At 47.7% G+C, this 15,056-nt stretch overlaps 1 protein-coding gene across 5 annotated transcripts in view; it reads right to left on the bottom strand.

The window, feature by feature from the left end:
* Positions 1–590: 590 nt before the first annotated feature.
* Positions 591–15,056, bottom strand: part of LOC147100975 (peptidyl-prolyl cis-trans isomerase FKBP10-like) — a 69,902-nt gene continuing 55,436 nt past the window's right edge. For all 5 annotated transcript variants that reach the window (XM_085966097.1, XM_085966098.1, XM_085966100.1 and 2 more), the window contains exons 7-11: positions 14,373–14,518; positions 10,679–10,868; positions 8,989–9,131; positions 7,706–7,869; positions 591–1,827 (exon numbers count right to left, since the gene is read on the bottom strand). In XM_085966097.1, the coding sequence (XP_085822223.1) occupies positions 1,639–1,827; positions 7,706–7,869; positions 8,989–9,131; positions 10,679–10,868; positions 14,373–14,518 (832 nt within the window). In that variant the 3' untranslated portion in view covers positions 591–1,638. The remainder of the gene's footprint in view (positions 1,828–7,705; positions 7,870–8,988; positions 9,132–10,678; positions 10,869–14,372; positions 14,519–15,056) is intronic.

Below are 15,056 nucleotides of genomic sequence, written 5' to 3'. Positions count from 1 at the left end.
GGCCTGCAAGGTACCTCTAGACCCTTAATGGCCGCACAGCTTAACGGGAACGTTGCCGGTAACCCACAATGAGTTGTTCCAATTTTGCCATTTTTCTCCCCTCTAACCTCTGAAGGAATTCATTGCTGCTGAATTATGGCTGTTGGTAGATCCCCAGAACCTCACCACGCAGTCCTCAGGCCCCAGTCAGGCTAGTGGTTATATTACTGGACTAGTAATCCAGAGAATGCGAGGTCAATCTGGAAATAAGTCAGCATCAGTGAAAGTGACCATGAACCTGTTGGATTTTTGTTAAAAACCCATCTGCGTCACTAATGTCCTTTAGGGAAGGAAATCTGCCGTCCTTACCCGGTCTGACCGATCTGTGTCCCACAGCAACGTGGTTGATTATTAACTGCCCTCTGAAGTGGCCGAGCGAGACACTCAGTTTGTATCAAACCCACTACCAGTGATTCAAGGCAGCTCACCACCACCTTCTCAGCGTAATTAGGGATGGGCAATAAATGCTGGCCTTGCCTGTGTCGCCCACATCCCAAGTTTAAATAAATAATTTAAAAATCAGACAAGATGGTGAGAAAAGATTTTACAAGTTTTTTTTTATAAGAAATCCATTTATTTAACCTTTCTCAAACACTGTGGGAATTCTCCTCCACTTACATCCTACATATACAGCACCAACCGTCAAGGCAAACACTCAGGCTCTCACTCCAAGCTGGCGGAGCCCAGGGACTACAGCTGCACCCAAGAAATACACAAAATCCATTCACTCAATGCAAAAAAAAACCAGGAAAAATGGATAAGATCCAGAACATGAGAAGAATGTTAACCTGGAGCTTGATAGGAACTGAAGTTGGGGATGGGTATAAATCAAGACATGGCCTTGAGCAACTATCCCCCCATCCAACAGACATGGCTACAGAATGGTACTGCACCTCAGCAGGACTGAGGGAGCAGGAAACTTTAGACAGGATTCTCTGTGTCCTGGACAGTTGTCCCAAAGTGTTAAAGGCACCTCCCAGTGTGGCTCATTCTCTGATCTTGAGCAGTTGGGTGATCACTGCTGATGTTGGGCTTCTACAGTTGACCCCAATATTTGGGGAGAGGAAAGAAGCGAGTGGAAGGAGGAGAAAAAAAAGTGTGCGGGTCCCTCTGCTTCAGATCACTATTACTAAGAGAAATCTCCAGCAGTTGTGGGCTGCAATGACGTAGACACCTAACCCCAACCCTAAATGCTGTGCATCTCCGATTGAGAACACTCGGCCTTCACCAAACACCCGAGGTTTGCAGTGGGCTGCCAGATCCATCTATTGGGAACTTATTCCTCTTCCCCCCCCACCCCTCCCCCTGGAAAAGTTCATTTAAAGTTGATCTTCATTGAACAATACCTGCAGCCCTAACACAGACAACGGGAGAGTCGATCTTCAGAGCACTAAACTTTACCCTGCCATATAGAAGAAACAATCTCGACAGGAATAAATCGGAACAAGCAACAGCAAAGAGAGGGAGAAAGAGAGAGAATTCAATTGGGGTCAGTAAAGTGAATCGTAACAGAACAGAGAGTTGAAAACCTTTTCAACCAACACAGTGTTTATAGGGTGCCTGCTTTGGGAAGTTTTGGAAAGATTTTTTGTAAAGTCTTTAGAGCTCATCCTTCACACTCCTCTCACTGTCTTCCTCGGTCTTCAGCTTCAGCTCATCTGCAGTGATCTTCCCGTCTTTGTTGCGGTCTTGATTCCCAAACATGTCCTTTATCAGCTTGTTGGGATCTTCGGTAGGGGAGAGACGGCCCTTGCCTTGATCGACCTGCGCAATGATGTAACTCTCAAACTATCCAAACAAAAAGCAAAAGGATGTGTTAGAAGGCAAGAGTAACCCCGGGCACACGCTGACCATCACTGCGAGCTCCACTGCAGAACCAAGGGGCTCCAGGTCACCCTGGAGCCCCTTGGTTCTGCAGTGGAGCTCGCAGAGATGGTCTTCGTGACTCCATCTGATAGAGCTCCAGGGAAAATCCCCGAAATCACAAGTAGTGAACCCGGCAGGACCAGGGTTCAATCCCCGGGTCTGTGCGGAGTTGACTGCAGACATGTACCAGGAGGGCTCAATTGGGGCCAGAGAGGAGAGGGGGCCCATCTTCGACTGGGTATTATGTAATGAGAAAGGATTAATTAGCAATCTTGTGTGAGGCCCCTTGGGGAGGAGCGATCATAATATGATAGAATTCTTCAATAAAATGGAGAGTGAAGTAGTTGACTCAGAGACTAGAGTCCTGAATTTAAATAAAGGAAACTATGATGGTATGAGGCGCAAGTTGGCTAGGATGGATTGGGGAACGTTACTTAAAGGGTTGACGGTGGATAGGCAATGGCAAACATTTAAAGATCGCATGGATGAATTACAGAATTTGTTCATCCCTGTCTGGCATAAAAATAAAACAAAAAAGATGGCTCAACTGTGGCTAACAAGGAAAATTAGGGATAGCAAAAGATCCAAGGAGAGGACATATAAATTGGCCAGAAAAAGAAGCAAACCTGAGGATTGGGAGCAGTTTAGGATTCAGCAAAGGAGGACAAAAGGATTAATTAAGAGGGGAAAAATAGAGTATGAGAGTAAGCTTTCAGGGAACATAAAAACTGACTGTAAAAGCTTCTATAGATATGTGAAGAGAAACAGATTGGTGAAGTCAAGCATAGGTCCCTTGCAGTCAGAATCAGGGGAATTTATAATGGGGAACAAAGAAATGGCAGACCAATGAAATACATACTTTGGTTCTGTCTTCACAAAAGAGGACACAAATAACCTCCCAGAGATGTCAGGGAATATAGGGCCTAATGAGAGGGAGGAACTGAATGAAATCGGCATTTGTAGGGAAATGGTGTTAGGGAAATTTACGGGATTGAAGGCCGATAAATCCCCAGGGCATGCTAATCTACATCCTAGGGTACTTAAGGAAGTGGCCCTAGAAATAGTAGATGCATTGCTGGTCATCTTCCAAAATTCTGGAACAGTTCCCATGGATTGGAGGGTAGCTAATGTAACCCCACTATTTAAAAAAGGTGGTAGAGAGAAAACGGGGAATTATAGACCGGTGAGCCTGACATCGGTAGTGGGGAAAATGCTAGCGTCCATCATAAAAGATGTAATAGCAGAGCACTTGGAAAACAGTGACAGGATCGGACAAAGTCAACATGGATTTACAAAAGGTAAATCGTGCTTGACTACTGGAATTTTTTGAGGATGTAACTGGTAGAATAGATAAGGGAGAACCAGTTGTTGTGGTGTATTTGGACTTTCATAAGGCTTTCGATAAGGTCCCGCATAAGAGATTAGCATGCAAAGTTAAAGCACATGGGATTGGGGGTAAGGTACTGACTTGGATAGAGAACTGGTTGGCAGACAGGAAGCAAAGAGTTGGAATAAACGGGTCTTTTTCCGAGTGGCAGGCAGTAACTAGTGGGGTACCGCAAGGATCGGTGCTTGGACCCCAGCCATTCACAATATATATTAATGATCTAGACGAGGGAACTAGATGTAATATCTCCAAGTTTGCAGACGACACAAAGCTGGGTGGGCATGTGTGCTGTGAGGAGGATGCAGAGAAACTCCAGTATGATTTGGACAGGTTGGGTGATTGGGCAGATGCAGTATAATGTGGATAAATGCGAGGTTATCCACATTGGTGGCAAGAAGTCAGATTATTATCTGAACGGCAATAGATTGGGAGAAGGGGAAGTGCAACGAGACCTGGGTGTCCTTGTGCACCAGTCGCTGAAGGTAAGCATGCAGGTGCAACAGGCGGTTAAGAAGGCAAATGGTATGTTGGCCTTCATAGCGAGAGGATTAGAGTACAGGAGCAAGGATGTCTTGCTGCAGTTGTACAGGGCCTTGGTGAGACCACACCTTGAGTATTGTGTGCAGTTTTGATCGCCTTATCTGAGGAAGCATGTTCTTGCCTTGGAGGGAGTGCAGTGAAGATTCACCAGACTGATACCTGGGATGGCAGGAATGATATATGAAGAGAGATTGGGTTGATTAGGCTTATATTCACTAGAGTTTAGAAGAATGAGAGGGGGTCTCATTGAAATTTATAAAATTCTAACAGGACTAGACAGACTAGATGCAGGAAAGATGTTCCCAATGGTCGGGGGAGTTCAGAACCAGGGGTCACAGTCTAAGGATAAGGGGTAAACCATTTAGGACTGAGATGAGGAGGAATTTCTTCACCCAGAGAGTGGTGAACCTGTGGAATTCTCTACCACAGAAAGCAGTTGAGGCCAATTCATTAAATATATTCAAGGAGTTGTTAGATATATTTCTTAAGGCTAAAGGGATCAAGGGATATGGAGAGAAAGCAGGGACAGGGTACTGAATTTGGATGATCAGCCATGATCTCATTAAATGGCGGAGCAGGCTCGAGGGGCCGAATGGCCTACTCCTGCTCCTATCTTTCTATGACCCAAGGAGTGGCGAGCCAAGGGGGAGAGGGGGGGCCCAAGGAGCAGGGAGCCCAGGGGGGTCAGTAAATCAAATCGGGTCTTGGATTACAAACCAGAACAAGTTATCTGACACTGTCCAGGTCACTGATGGCCAGTCCTGGAGTACGGAGTCCACTTTTAGTTACTCCACCTCAAAAAAAACTTGCCGATAGCCCCGATGTTCGGAATTCTCTTTCCCTCCTCATGAAGCTGAACTCCAGATGACTGAACCTATTTTGACTGGAGTCAAAACCTGATCCAGGTTCTTTAGAATAATGATGAACAGTTGAGGTAGGCAGTCTTTCACTTGGACAGTGAGCACAGAACTCGAGGACAGTTAAGGGTTCGGGGACATGGTTATAGTTAATGTGGAACAAACTCAGAGAAGGGAATTAATTCTGGGTCAACTGATTTCTTTAGTAAAGAACAGTCATCTATCGCCCCTGTGCTCGCAGACCCACATTAACTCCCGGTCCAGCAACACCTCAAATTTAAAATTCTCATCCTCGTGTTCAAATCCCTCCATGGCCTCGCTCCCTCCCTGTCTGTAACCTCCTTCAGCCGCACAACCCTCCGAGATCTCTGCGCTCCGCCAATTCTGGCCTCTTGCGCAACCCCGATTTTAATTGTCCCATTGGCGGCCGGTCCTTCAGCTGTCTGGGCCCCAAGCTGTGGAATTCCCTCCACAAACCTCTACCTCTCCTCCTTTAAGATATGAATGTAGGAGGTATGATCAGTAAGTTCGCAGATGACACAAAAATTGGTGGAGTGGTAAATAGCGAGGAGGGAAGCCTCAGGCTACAGGACGATAGAGACGCGTTGGTCAGATGGGCAGAACGGTGGCAAATGGAATTTAACCCTGAAAAGTGTGAGGTGATGCATTTTGGGAGGACTAACAAGGCAAGGAGATACACAATGAATGGTAGGACCCTATGAAGGACAGAGTATCAGAGCGACGTTGGTGTGCATGGACATAGATCCCTGAAGGCAGCAGCACAGGTAGATAAGGTGGTTAAAAAGGCATATGGGATACTTATATTCTATGCCTCGGCTAATGAAGGCAAGAGCAGGGAGGTTATGATGGAGCTGTACAAAACGCTAGTTAGGCCACAGCTGGAATACTGTGTGCAGTTCTGGTCACCACACTATAGGAAGGATGTGATTGCTTTGGAGAGGGTGCAGAAGAAATTCACCAGGATGTTACCTGGGCTGGAGCGCTTCAGCTATGAAGAGAGACTGGGCAGGCTGGGGTTGTTTTCCTTAGAGCAGAGAAGGCTGAGGGGGGACCTGATTGAGGTGTACAAAATTATGAGGGGCATAGATAGGGTAGATAGAAAGGAACTTTTCCCCTTAGTAGAGGGGTCAATAACCAGGGGGCATAGTTTCAAGTTAAGGAGCAGGAGGTTTAGAGGGGATTTGAGGAAAAACTTTTTCACCCAGAGGGTGGTTGGAATCTGGAACTCACTGCCTGAAAGGGTGGTAGAGGCAGGAACCCTCACAACATTCAAGAAGCATTTAGATGAGCACTTGAAACGCCATAGCATACAAGGCTACGGACCAAGTGCTGGAAAATGGAATTAGAATAGACAGGGCTTGATGGCCGGCGTGGACATGATGGGCTGAAGGGCCTCTTTCTGTGCTGTATAACTCTATGACTCTGTGACTAAGACACTTCTTGAAACCTCTCTCTTTGACCAAGCATTTGGTCGCCTGTCCTAATATTTCCTCCTTTGGCTTGGTGTCAATTTTTATCCGATAATGCTTCTTGTGAAGCACTGTGCACAATTCTGGTCTCCATATTATAAAAAAAAGGATATCGAGGCACTGGAGAGGATGCAAATAAGATTTGCTAGAATGATACCAAAACTGAGTGGCTATACCGATCAGGAAAGTTTGAACAGGCTGTGGCTCTTTAGAAAAAAGACTGAGGGGTAACCTGATAGAGGTCTTCAAGACAAAAGTATTTAATAAAGCATACGGGTTCCTGGGCTTTATAAATAGAGACAGAGAACAAAAGCCAGGAAGTTATGCTAAACCTTTATAAACACTGGTTCGGCCCCAGCTGGAGTATTGTGTCCAATTCTGGGCACCGCACTTTAGGAAGGACGTGAAGGCTTTGGAGAGGGTGCAGAAAAGATTTACTAGAATGGTTCCAGGGATGAGGGACTTCAGTTACGTGGATAGACTGGAGAAGCTGGGATTGTTCTCCTTGGAGCAGAGAAGGTTAAGAGGAGATTTGATAGAGGTGTTTAAAATCATGAGGGGTCTAGACAGAGTAGATAGAGAGAAGCTGTTTCCAATGACTGAAGGGTCGATAACCAGAGGACACAGATTTAAGGTGATTGGCAAAAGAACCAGAGGCGACAGGAAGGAAAACTTTTTTACGCAGCGAGTGGTTAGGATTTGGAATGCACTGCCTGATACAGATTCAATAGCAGCCTTCAAAAGGGAATTGGATAAATACTTGAAAGAGAAAAAATTGCAGGGATATGGGGAAAGAGCGGGAGGAGTGGGACTAACTGGATTGCTCTTCGAAAGAGTGGGCGCAGACTCGATGGGCCGAATGGCCTCCTCCTGTGCTGTACTATTCTATGCTTCGACGATTATGAAAAGTTTCGATAGGGTAGACGTACAGAAGATGTGGGCGAGACCAGAACTAGGGGCCATCAATATAAGATAGTCACTAATAAATCACACAGGGAATTCAGGAGAAACTTCTTTACCCAGAGAGTGGTGAGAATGTGGAACTCACTACCACAGGGAGTGGTTGAGGTGAATAGCACAGATATATTTAAGGGGAAGCTGGATAAACACGAGGGAAAAAGGAATAGAAGGATATGGTGATGGGGTGAGATGAAGAGGGTGGGAGGAGGCTCGTGTGGAGCATAAACACTGGCACGGACCAGTTGGGCCGAATGGCCTGTTTCTGTGCTGTAAATTCTGTGTAATTCTCCCAGACGTTTTATCATGTTAAAGGCGCTATATCAATGCAATTCCTGTTGATAAAGAGGATTGAGCGTTGGAGATATTAATAGATCCATTTGATTCACACCAGAGAGCATAGGAATGCAGCGGGGAGAAAGGACTCGAGACTGTGAGAGGGTCGACCCGAATAGAGTGTGGAAGGAGTGGGATTGATGGGCACAGTGACATTTCTTATTGTGAGACATGATCCCATTATTGGGGAGCGAGCTGCTGTAGAGGGACAGCTGCTGGTGAGAGCTCCTTACCTCCTCAAATAAGATCTCCCCGTCCTTGTTGAGGTCGAGGTCCTCATGAAGTTTGGCTGGTGCTTTTTCATTCCAGACGAACAGGTAACCCTCTGGGACCCCCGCCTTCAGTTCGAGCATTTCAACATCGAACACCAGCACCGCACTGCCAGGTACTTCTCCAGCTTTGGGGGGGGGGGGGGGGGGGGGGGGAGAAGACAACAAACGTACAAAACAAGAGTCACTTCAAAAATCTGCCCTGTGGTAGCTGCTCCAGCAGGGAGACATTGATTCACAAACTAAGGACACAAACAGTGAGGATCTCACAGCGCTTCGGACATTGGCTTAGCCACACACACTCACAGGAACAAGGGGGCGAGGTGGGCAGGGGGGCGGTGCAGGGAAAAGACAGCCTGGCATAGATCGATTTTTGTTAGGCAAGGGTATTAAGGGTTACGGAACCAAGACAGGTAGATGGAGTTAAGACACAGATCTGCCATGATCCAATTGAATGGCAGAACAGGCGCGAGGGGCTGAATGGCCTCCTCCTGTTCCTTACTTGGAGCAGGTAGGGTGAGGGAAGGGGATTCTCAATGTGGCCAAGCTTTGGGTCGTCTGTAGTCGTGTGGGAGGGGGGTTTAGTGGAAAATAGTGAGTTGCGATCTCCCCATTATGCCACTGATCAATGCTCGATGTACAGTATCTATAAACACCAGGCAAAAATAAGTTAAGCGTTGAAAATTCTCAATTCTGGGCAGGGGAATGCAGGGCGAGGAAGAATGTGAAGGACAGTATTCATTCTCGGGATGTGGGCGTCGCTGGCAAGGCCAGCATTTATTGCCCACCCCTAGCTGACCTGAGAAGGTGGTGACGGGCCGTCTTCTTGAACCGCTGCAGTCCGTGTAGCAGAGGTGAGCGTTTTGACACAATGGAGTGGTTTGCTGGGCTACTTCAGAGGCCAGTTAAGAGCCAACCACATTGGTTTGGGTCTGGAGTCACGTGTAGGCCCAGACCAGGTAAGGACGGTCGGCTTCCCTCCCTGAAAGGACATTAATCATTTGGAGCTGGTCCAGAATTGAGGGGTGGGGTTTAGAAAACAGTCTTCAATTAGGAGAGTTTTATTGGATATGGAATTGGTGTGTGTAAACCCACAGCACTGCCCATACAACCCTGTGCCAATAACACATCACTGCCCCAACCAGATTTAACATGGCAACAGATTGTTGCACAACTGGACTGTGGTCAGGCTTACAGTGCAACCCAGTCCCAGAGCATCAGGGAATTAAACCTTCGGCTTCACTCACCTCCCTTCTCTCCGTGCCCAAGGTGCGGTGGGATCATCAAAATCCGTTTCTCTCCAACACACATGTCGAGCAAGCCTTGGCTCAACCCGACGATGGTTTTTGAGGAGCCCAGGGTTAAAGTCTGGGGAGCTTCATAATCACGACTAGAGGGCAAAAAAAAGGGGGAGGAATAGTTTCAGACAAGTAAAAACTTAAGCAATTCCTTGGTTAGCAGCCGATATGAGGTGCCAAGTACTATAGACAACCAACCCTGTCCATACCCACAGTAGAGTGGTGCTTAATCACTTCAGAACAAAATATTCAGAAGCTCTTTCCTCTCCCTTCTTCTGGTTAGCCCTGGTGTTTGCTGAGGTTACCACCCATGGGCACTGACTGCACCATCTCACTCAAGTGGCGAGTGTGCGCCTAGGCAGACAGCGAGGGTCGGAAGGCGGTTTGACCCCATGGGTCCCATCCCAGCCGAGCCCTAATCCTGCCCTCCCTCGAAATCCATACCCCCACCCCTTCCTGTAGGTTGCACCCAATAGGAATCAGGAGCGAGATACTGGCTGGTTTTTATTCCCCCGAACCCAGTGGGTGCTAAGCCCCAATTGAGAGATCTGGCACTGCCACACTGCAGGGGTGTCGTTACTGAGCCAATGGGCGAGTGTTTATTTCATTAAAAACATTATTTATTTCTCTTCAGTTTCCCCAAACAAAATGGCAGACAGGAATTCTGCCACTCTGGAACTTGGGAAGGGGGAAAAGAGAGAAAGAACTTGAATTTCTATAGCACCTTTCATGTCCTCGGGACGTCCCAAAGCACTTCACAACTAATGAAGTATTTTTGAAATGTAGTCACTGCTGTTCTGTAGGGAAATGCAGCAACCAATTTGTACACAGCAAGGCCCCATAAACAGCAAGAAGATAAATGTTCAGTTAGTTTATTTTCAGTGATGTTGGTTGAGGGATAAATCTTGGCCAGGACACCGGGGAGACCTCCTCAGCTCTTCAAAATAGTGCCGTGGGATCTCTTACGTCCACCTGAACAGGAAGAAGGGGCCTCGGTTCTTATCCGAAAGACGGCACTTCCAACAGTGCAGCACTCCCTCAGTACTGCCCCTCCGACAGTGCGGCACTCCCTCAGTACTGCCCCTCCGACAGTGCAGCGCTCCCTCAGTACTGCCCCTCCGACAGTGCGGCGCTCCCTCAGTACTGCCCCTCCGACAGTGCGGCGCTCCCTCAGTACTGCCCCTCCGACAGTGCGGCGCTCCCTCAGTACTGCCCCTCCGACAGTGCGGCGCTCCCTCAGTACTGCCCCTCCGACAGTGCGGCGCTCCCTCAGTACTGCCCCTCCGACAGTGCGGCGCTCCCTCAGTACTGCCCCTCCGACAGTGCAGCACTCCCTCAGTAGTGCACTGAAGCGTCAGCCTAGATTATTTTGGGGCTTGAAAACCACAACCTTCTGGCTCAGAGGCGAGAGTGTGCTACCACAGCAGTGGTCAACCCACTGTCCAGATTTTCCCCTCCCTCCCACTGTGGGCAGGGGCTCTTGAGTGTGGATCCAGTGTCCAATCACTCCATGGCATAGTGTGCCCCAATGTTCTGCCCTACATATAATGTGTTGCCCCTCGACCCCAGTATTCATCCCCCATCTCGAGCAACATCACTGTCAAACAGAGCTACTCCAATAGAAAGGTGTATAACCTACGAGGTGTAGAGCAGGGTACCATCCATGAGAGAAGCATTGTAGTGGTACTTCACATAGTCATTTGTCTGGGAGGTCACGTTACAGCCGTCCGGCTTGAAGTAGGATTGGATTTGGACTTTGTCCGTTGGATTGTGAAAGTCGATGATGTGAACGTCGAAGACCAGCACAGCAGAGCCCGGGATCTTATTGGCTGCAGATCAAAATTCAGGCAGTGTCAACCCATCGGACAGAAGAACATTGCACAACATGATGAACTTTATTTAGAACGAGCAACAGATGCATTCAGCTATACAACTGAGACAGGAAGGATTTCAGAGTGCACGTGAGCTAGGAGCACATGGTGACATGGCCAACTCAATATAGAAAGAAAGACTTCCATTTCTACAGCCCCTTTCACAGCCTCAGGATGTCCCAAAGCACTTTACAGCCATTAAGTGGAGTCACTGTTGTAATGTAGAAAACACAGCAGCCAATTTGTGCACAGCAAGCTCTCAAAAACAGAAATGAGATAAATGACCAGATGATTTGTTATGGTGATGTTGAGGCATAAATGTTGACTAGGACACGAGGGAGAACTCCCCTGCTCTTCTTCGAAATAGTGCCACGTGAACGTTTACATTTACCAGAGATATACACCAATAACTCCCTGGACTGACTATTGAGCACCACCCAATGAAGTAACCAGCCGTACAGACCAGGTGGTGTCGGGACTGATCTCCGAGCTAGCTCACCGCGGGAGCCAGTCTTCCTGCAAGAGTCCATACAGCAGGAGTCAGTTGGCTTTTCCATTATAGGAGCCAAACAACTGGACACAAGTGGGAGTTCTGGCTGGTTTTTAAGCCTCCCTTCCCTAGGCCGAGGTCAATGGTGCTCTCTCTCGACGGACTCAGCTCAACCAATTCCGGACAGGCCAGGGGTTGAACCCAAGACCTTTGTAGTGCGATTGGCTCAGTACCACACTGGCGGTGGATTCAGTCACCGAGTCATTGGGAACACTCTCACAACCCCTTTGAAAGCGGATTTCTTTTGAAATTTACTATCTGAGGGGATTGGATTATGAGGAGCGAGTGTAAATTGGGCATGTTCTCACTGAAAGAGGTTGAGAGATGATGCGATTGCTGCTTTTAGGATTCTAAAAGGGACTAAATAACAGAGCATGACAAAGTCTTTGACCTCATCCAGCAGAGCAGAACCAGAGGACAGGGCCTGCGCTCGAAGCGGGGTAAATTCAAAACGAATCTGCAGAAACAGTATTTCAGTGAGCGAGTGGTCAATCTGTGGAACAGGCTCCCCAGCGAGATGGTAGAAGCAGTTAGCGTTGATTCATTCAAAAGCAAATTTCTTTAAGAAAATAACATTTTGGGATGGAGTAGATGAATAATTGGAGACAGGCCGTGTGGTGAGTGGAGCGAGCTCAGGAGGAACAGGTAATGGTGGACCTCTGGATCCCAAAGCTCTCCCACTGGGGGGTTTTCCTCGCCTCCTGTCTGGGTCTGTTGTAGACTCATTGATAGGAATTGATTGCGGTGATTAATCAACAACTCCATTATTGTTATTAAGGAAGCAGTAACAGGACATTTGGATAAACATAATTTAATCGGACAGAGTCAGCATGGTTTTACGAAGGGGAAGTCATGTTTGACAAATTTGCTCAAATTCTTTGAGGATGTAACAAACAGGGTGGATAAAGGGGAACCAGTGGATGTGGTGTATTTGGACTTCCAAAAGGCATTTGACAAGGTTCCACACAAAAGATTACTGATCAAGATAAGAAATCACGGGATTGGGGGTAATATACTGGCATGGGTGGAAGATTGGCTATCTAACAGAAAACAGAGAGTTGGGATAAATGGTTCATTCTCGGGCTGGCAATCAGTAACTAGTGGTGTTCCGCAGGGGTCAGTGCTGGGTCCCCAACTCTTTACAATCTATATTAACGATTTGGAGGAAGGGACCGAGTGTAACATATCCAAGTTTGCCGACGATACAAAGATGGGAGGGAAAGCAGTGAGTGAGGAGGACATAAAAAACCTGCAAAAGGACATAGACAGGCTAAGTGAGTGGGCAGAGATTTGGCAGATGCAATATAATGTTGGAAAGTGTGAGGTTATGCACTTTGGCAGAAAAAAATCAAAGAGCAAGTTATTATCTAAATGGAGAGAAACTGCAAAGTGCTACAGTACAAAGGGATCTGGGGGTCCTAGTGCATGAAACACAAAAAGTTAGTATGCAGGTGCAGCAGGTGATCAGGAAGGCCAATGGAATCTTGGCTTTTATTGCGAGGGGGATGGAGTATAAAAACAGGGAAGTCTTGCTGCAGTTATACAGGGTATTGGTGAGGCCACACCTGGAATACTGCGTGCAGTTTTGGTTTCCATATTTAAGAAAAGATATACTTGCTCTCGAAGCGGTTCAGAGAAGGTTCACTCGGTTGATTCCAGAGATGAGGGGGTTGACGTATGAGGAAAGGTTGAGTAGGTTGGGCCTCTACTCATTGGAGTTCAGAAGAATGAGAGGCGATCTTATCGAAACATATAAGATTGTGAGGGGGCTTGATCGGGTGGATGCAGTGAGGATGTTTCCACTGATGGGTGAGACTAGAACTAGGGGGCATAATCTTAGAATAAGGGGCTGCCCTTTCAAAACTGAGTTGAGGAGAAACTTCTTCACTCAGAGGGTAGTAAATCTATGGCATTTGCTACCTCAGAGAGCTGTAGAAGCTGCAACATTAAATAAATTTAAAATGGAGATAGACAGTTTCCTAGCAGATAAGGGAATTAGGGGTTACGGGGAGAGGGCAGGGAAGTGGACGTGAGTCTATATTCGGATCAGCCATGATCCTATTGAATGGCGGAGCAGGCCCGAGGGGCCGTATGGCCTACTCCTGCTCCTACTTCTTATGTTCTTATGTTGGGTCATGCGACCACCAGGGTGGGAGAAGGAGAACTTGCTGGAGCTCGGTCTTTTATCGTCTCACAGTTCCTATGTTCCTAACTGATCGCCCACGGCATTGCTTCTGGATATCTGGGGTCTGATTCCAACGTTTATCTGCCAACTTGTCCTGTCCCTTACAGCTCACTGCTCAGTTCAGTGGGGACATGGTCGAAGCAGGTCCCGAGGATTAGAAGCTAATTACTGTTGCTGTTGAGAGTTCCTCGAAATTGGCTGCTGTCCTTGGGAAAGAGCTGGTTTGAAGGTCAGAAAAAAACAGCAGGAAATGATTTGCTTATTTTTCCTCTTTCTTCGTTCAGTTGTGATGTTAGTGGGACAACAACTTGTGTTTATATAGCACCTTTAACGTAGTAAAACGTCCCAAGGTGCTTCACAGGAGCGTTACCAGACACCGCGCCATATTAGGACAGGTGACCAGAACCTGGGTCACAGAGGTCGGTTTGAAGGAGCGTTTTAAAAGGAGGAGAGAGGGGCGGAGAGGTTTAGGGAGGGAATTCCAGAGCTTGGGGCCCAGGCAGCTGAAGGCACGGCCACCAATGGTGGAGCGATGAAAATCGGGGATGCTCAAGAGGCCAGAATTGGAGGAGCGCAGAGATCTCGGAGGGAATTTTAAAAAGTGCTCCTTACTTTTACATCAATGGATAGTTGGTCAAAATATTTTAAAGGCTTTTTTTAAAAAATTGCTTGTAGCTCCCCGCACCCAAATCTCAGTGCGGCTGCGCTGAAAGTTTAAATTCCTTACCAACACCGCTCTCTCCATAGGCCAGGTGAGGTGGGATGACAACTCGCCGTCTCTCTCCCACACAGGCTCCCAGTAAACCTTGATCTATCCCAGAAATGACGTAACCCATCCCAATGTAGGTGTCGTACGTGTGATTCCGTGAGTAACTGGGTTAAAAACACAATTTAGAAACATATTGAACACCTCGTTAAACGTGGAGCCATCATACGAGGGCTCCGAGCATTCATTCACCACCAGATGCGGACGCCTCTCCAATTTCTGCTTCAGTTACAGGCGTTAAGCTGCGGAGTGAGTGGGCCAAGAGCTGCACTTTAACCTCTAACAGGATGTAGAGAAACTTCCCTGCTCCGCCCCAATGGTACAGGCAGCACCCACTGTGCTACTCACCAGGGAGGTTGCAGGTGTGACCCCTAGTCCGTGCCGAGGTAGGTGATCTCAACCGGCACAGTGATAGAGGCACTAGGGGGAGAAAGAGCGCCCACGGGCCCCGTTCTTGATCATCAACCAGCAAGTCCTGCTGGAACGTGTAAACTCACAGACCTCGGGCAAGGACAGGCTCAGGCTTGGTTGCGAGGTCCACTCATGTCGAACAGCCAGTTGACACTCAAGTGTCCAGGCGTGGCACATGGAGAGGGCGCTACCGGGCCCCTGGCACTGATTGGCAGACCAGTATCCCAGCAAGTG

The sequence above is a fragment of the Somniosus microcephalus genome, chromosome 24 (genome assembly GCF_052327205.1).
Source record: "Somniosus microcephalus isolate GS21.2 chromosome 24, FLI_Smic_1.0, whole genome shotgun sequence".
Taxonomy (NCBI): Eukaryota; Metazoa; Chordata; class Chondrichthyes; order Squaliformes; family Somniosidae; genus Somniosus; species Somniosus microcephalus.
Note: the sequence above shows the minus strand (reverse complement) of the source record. Positions and strands in the feature narration are given on the sequence as shown.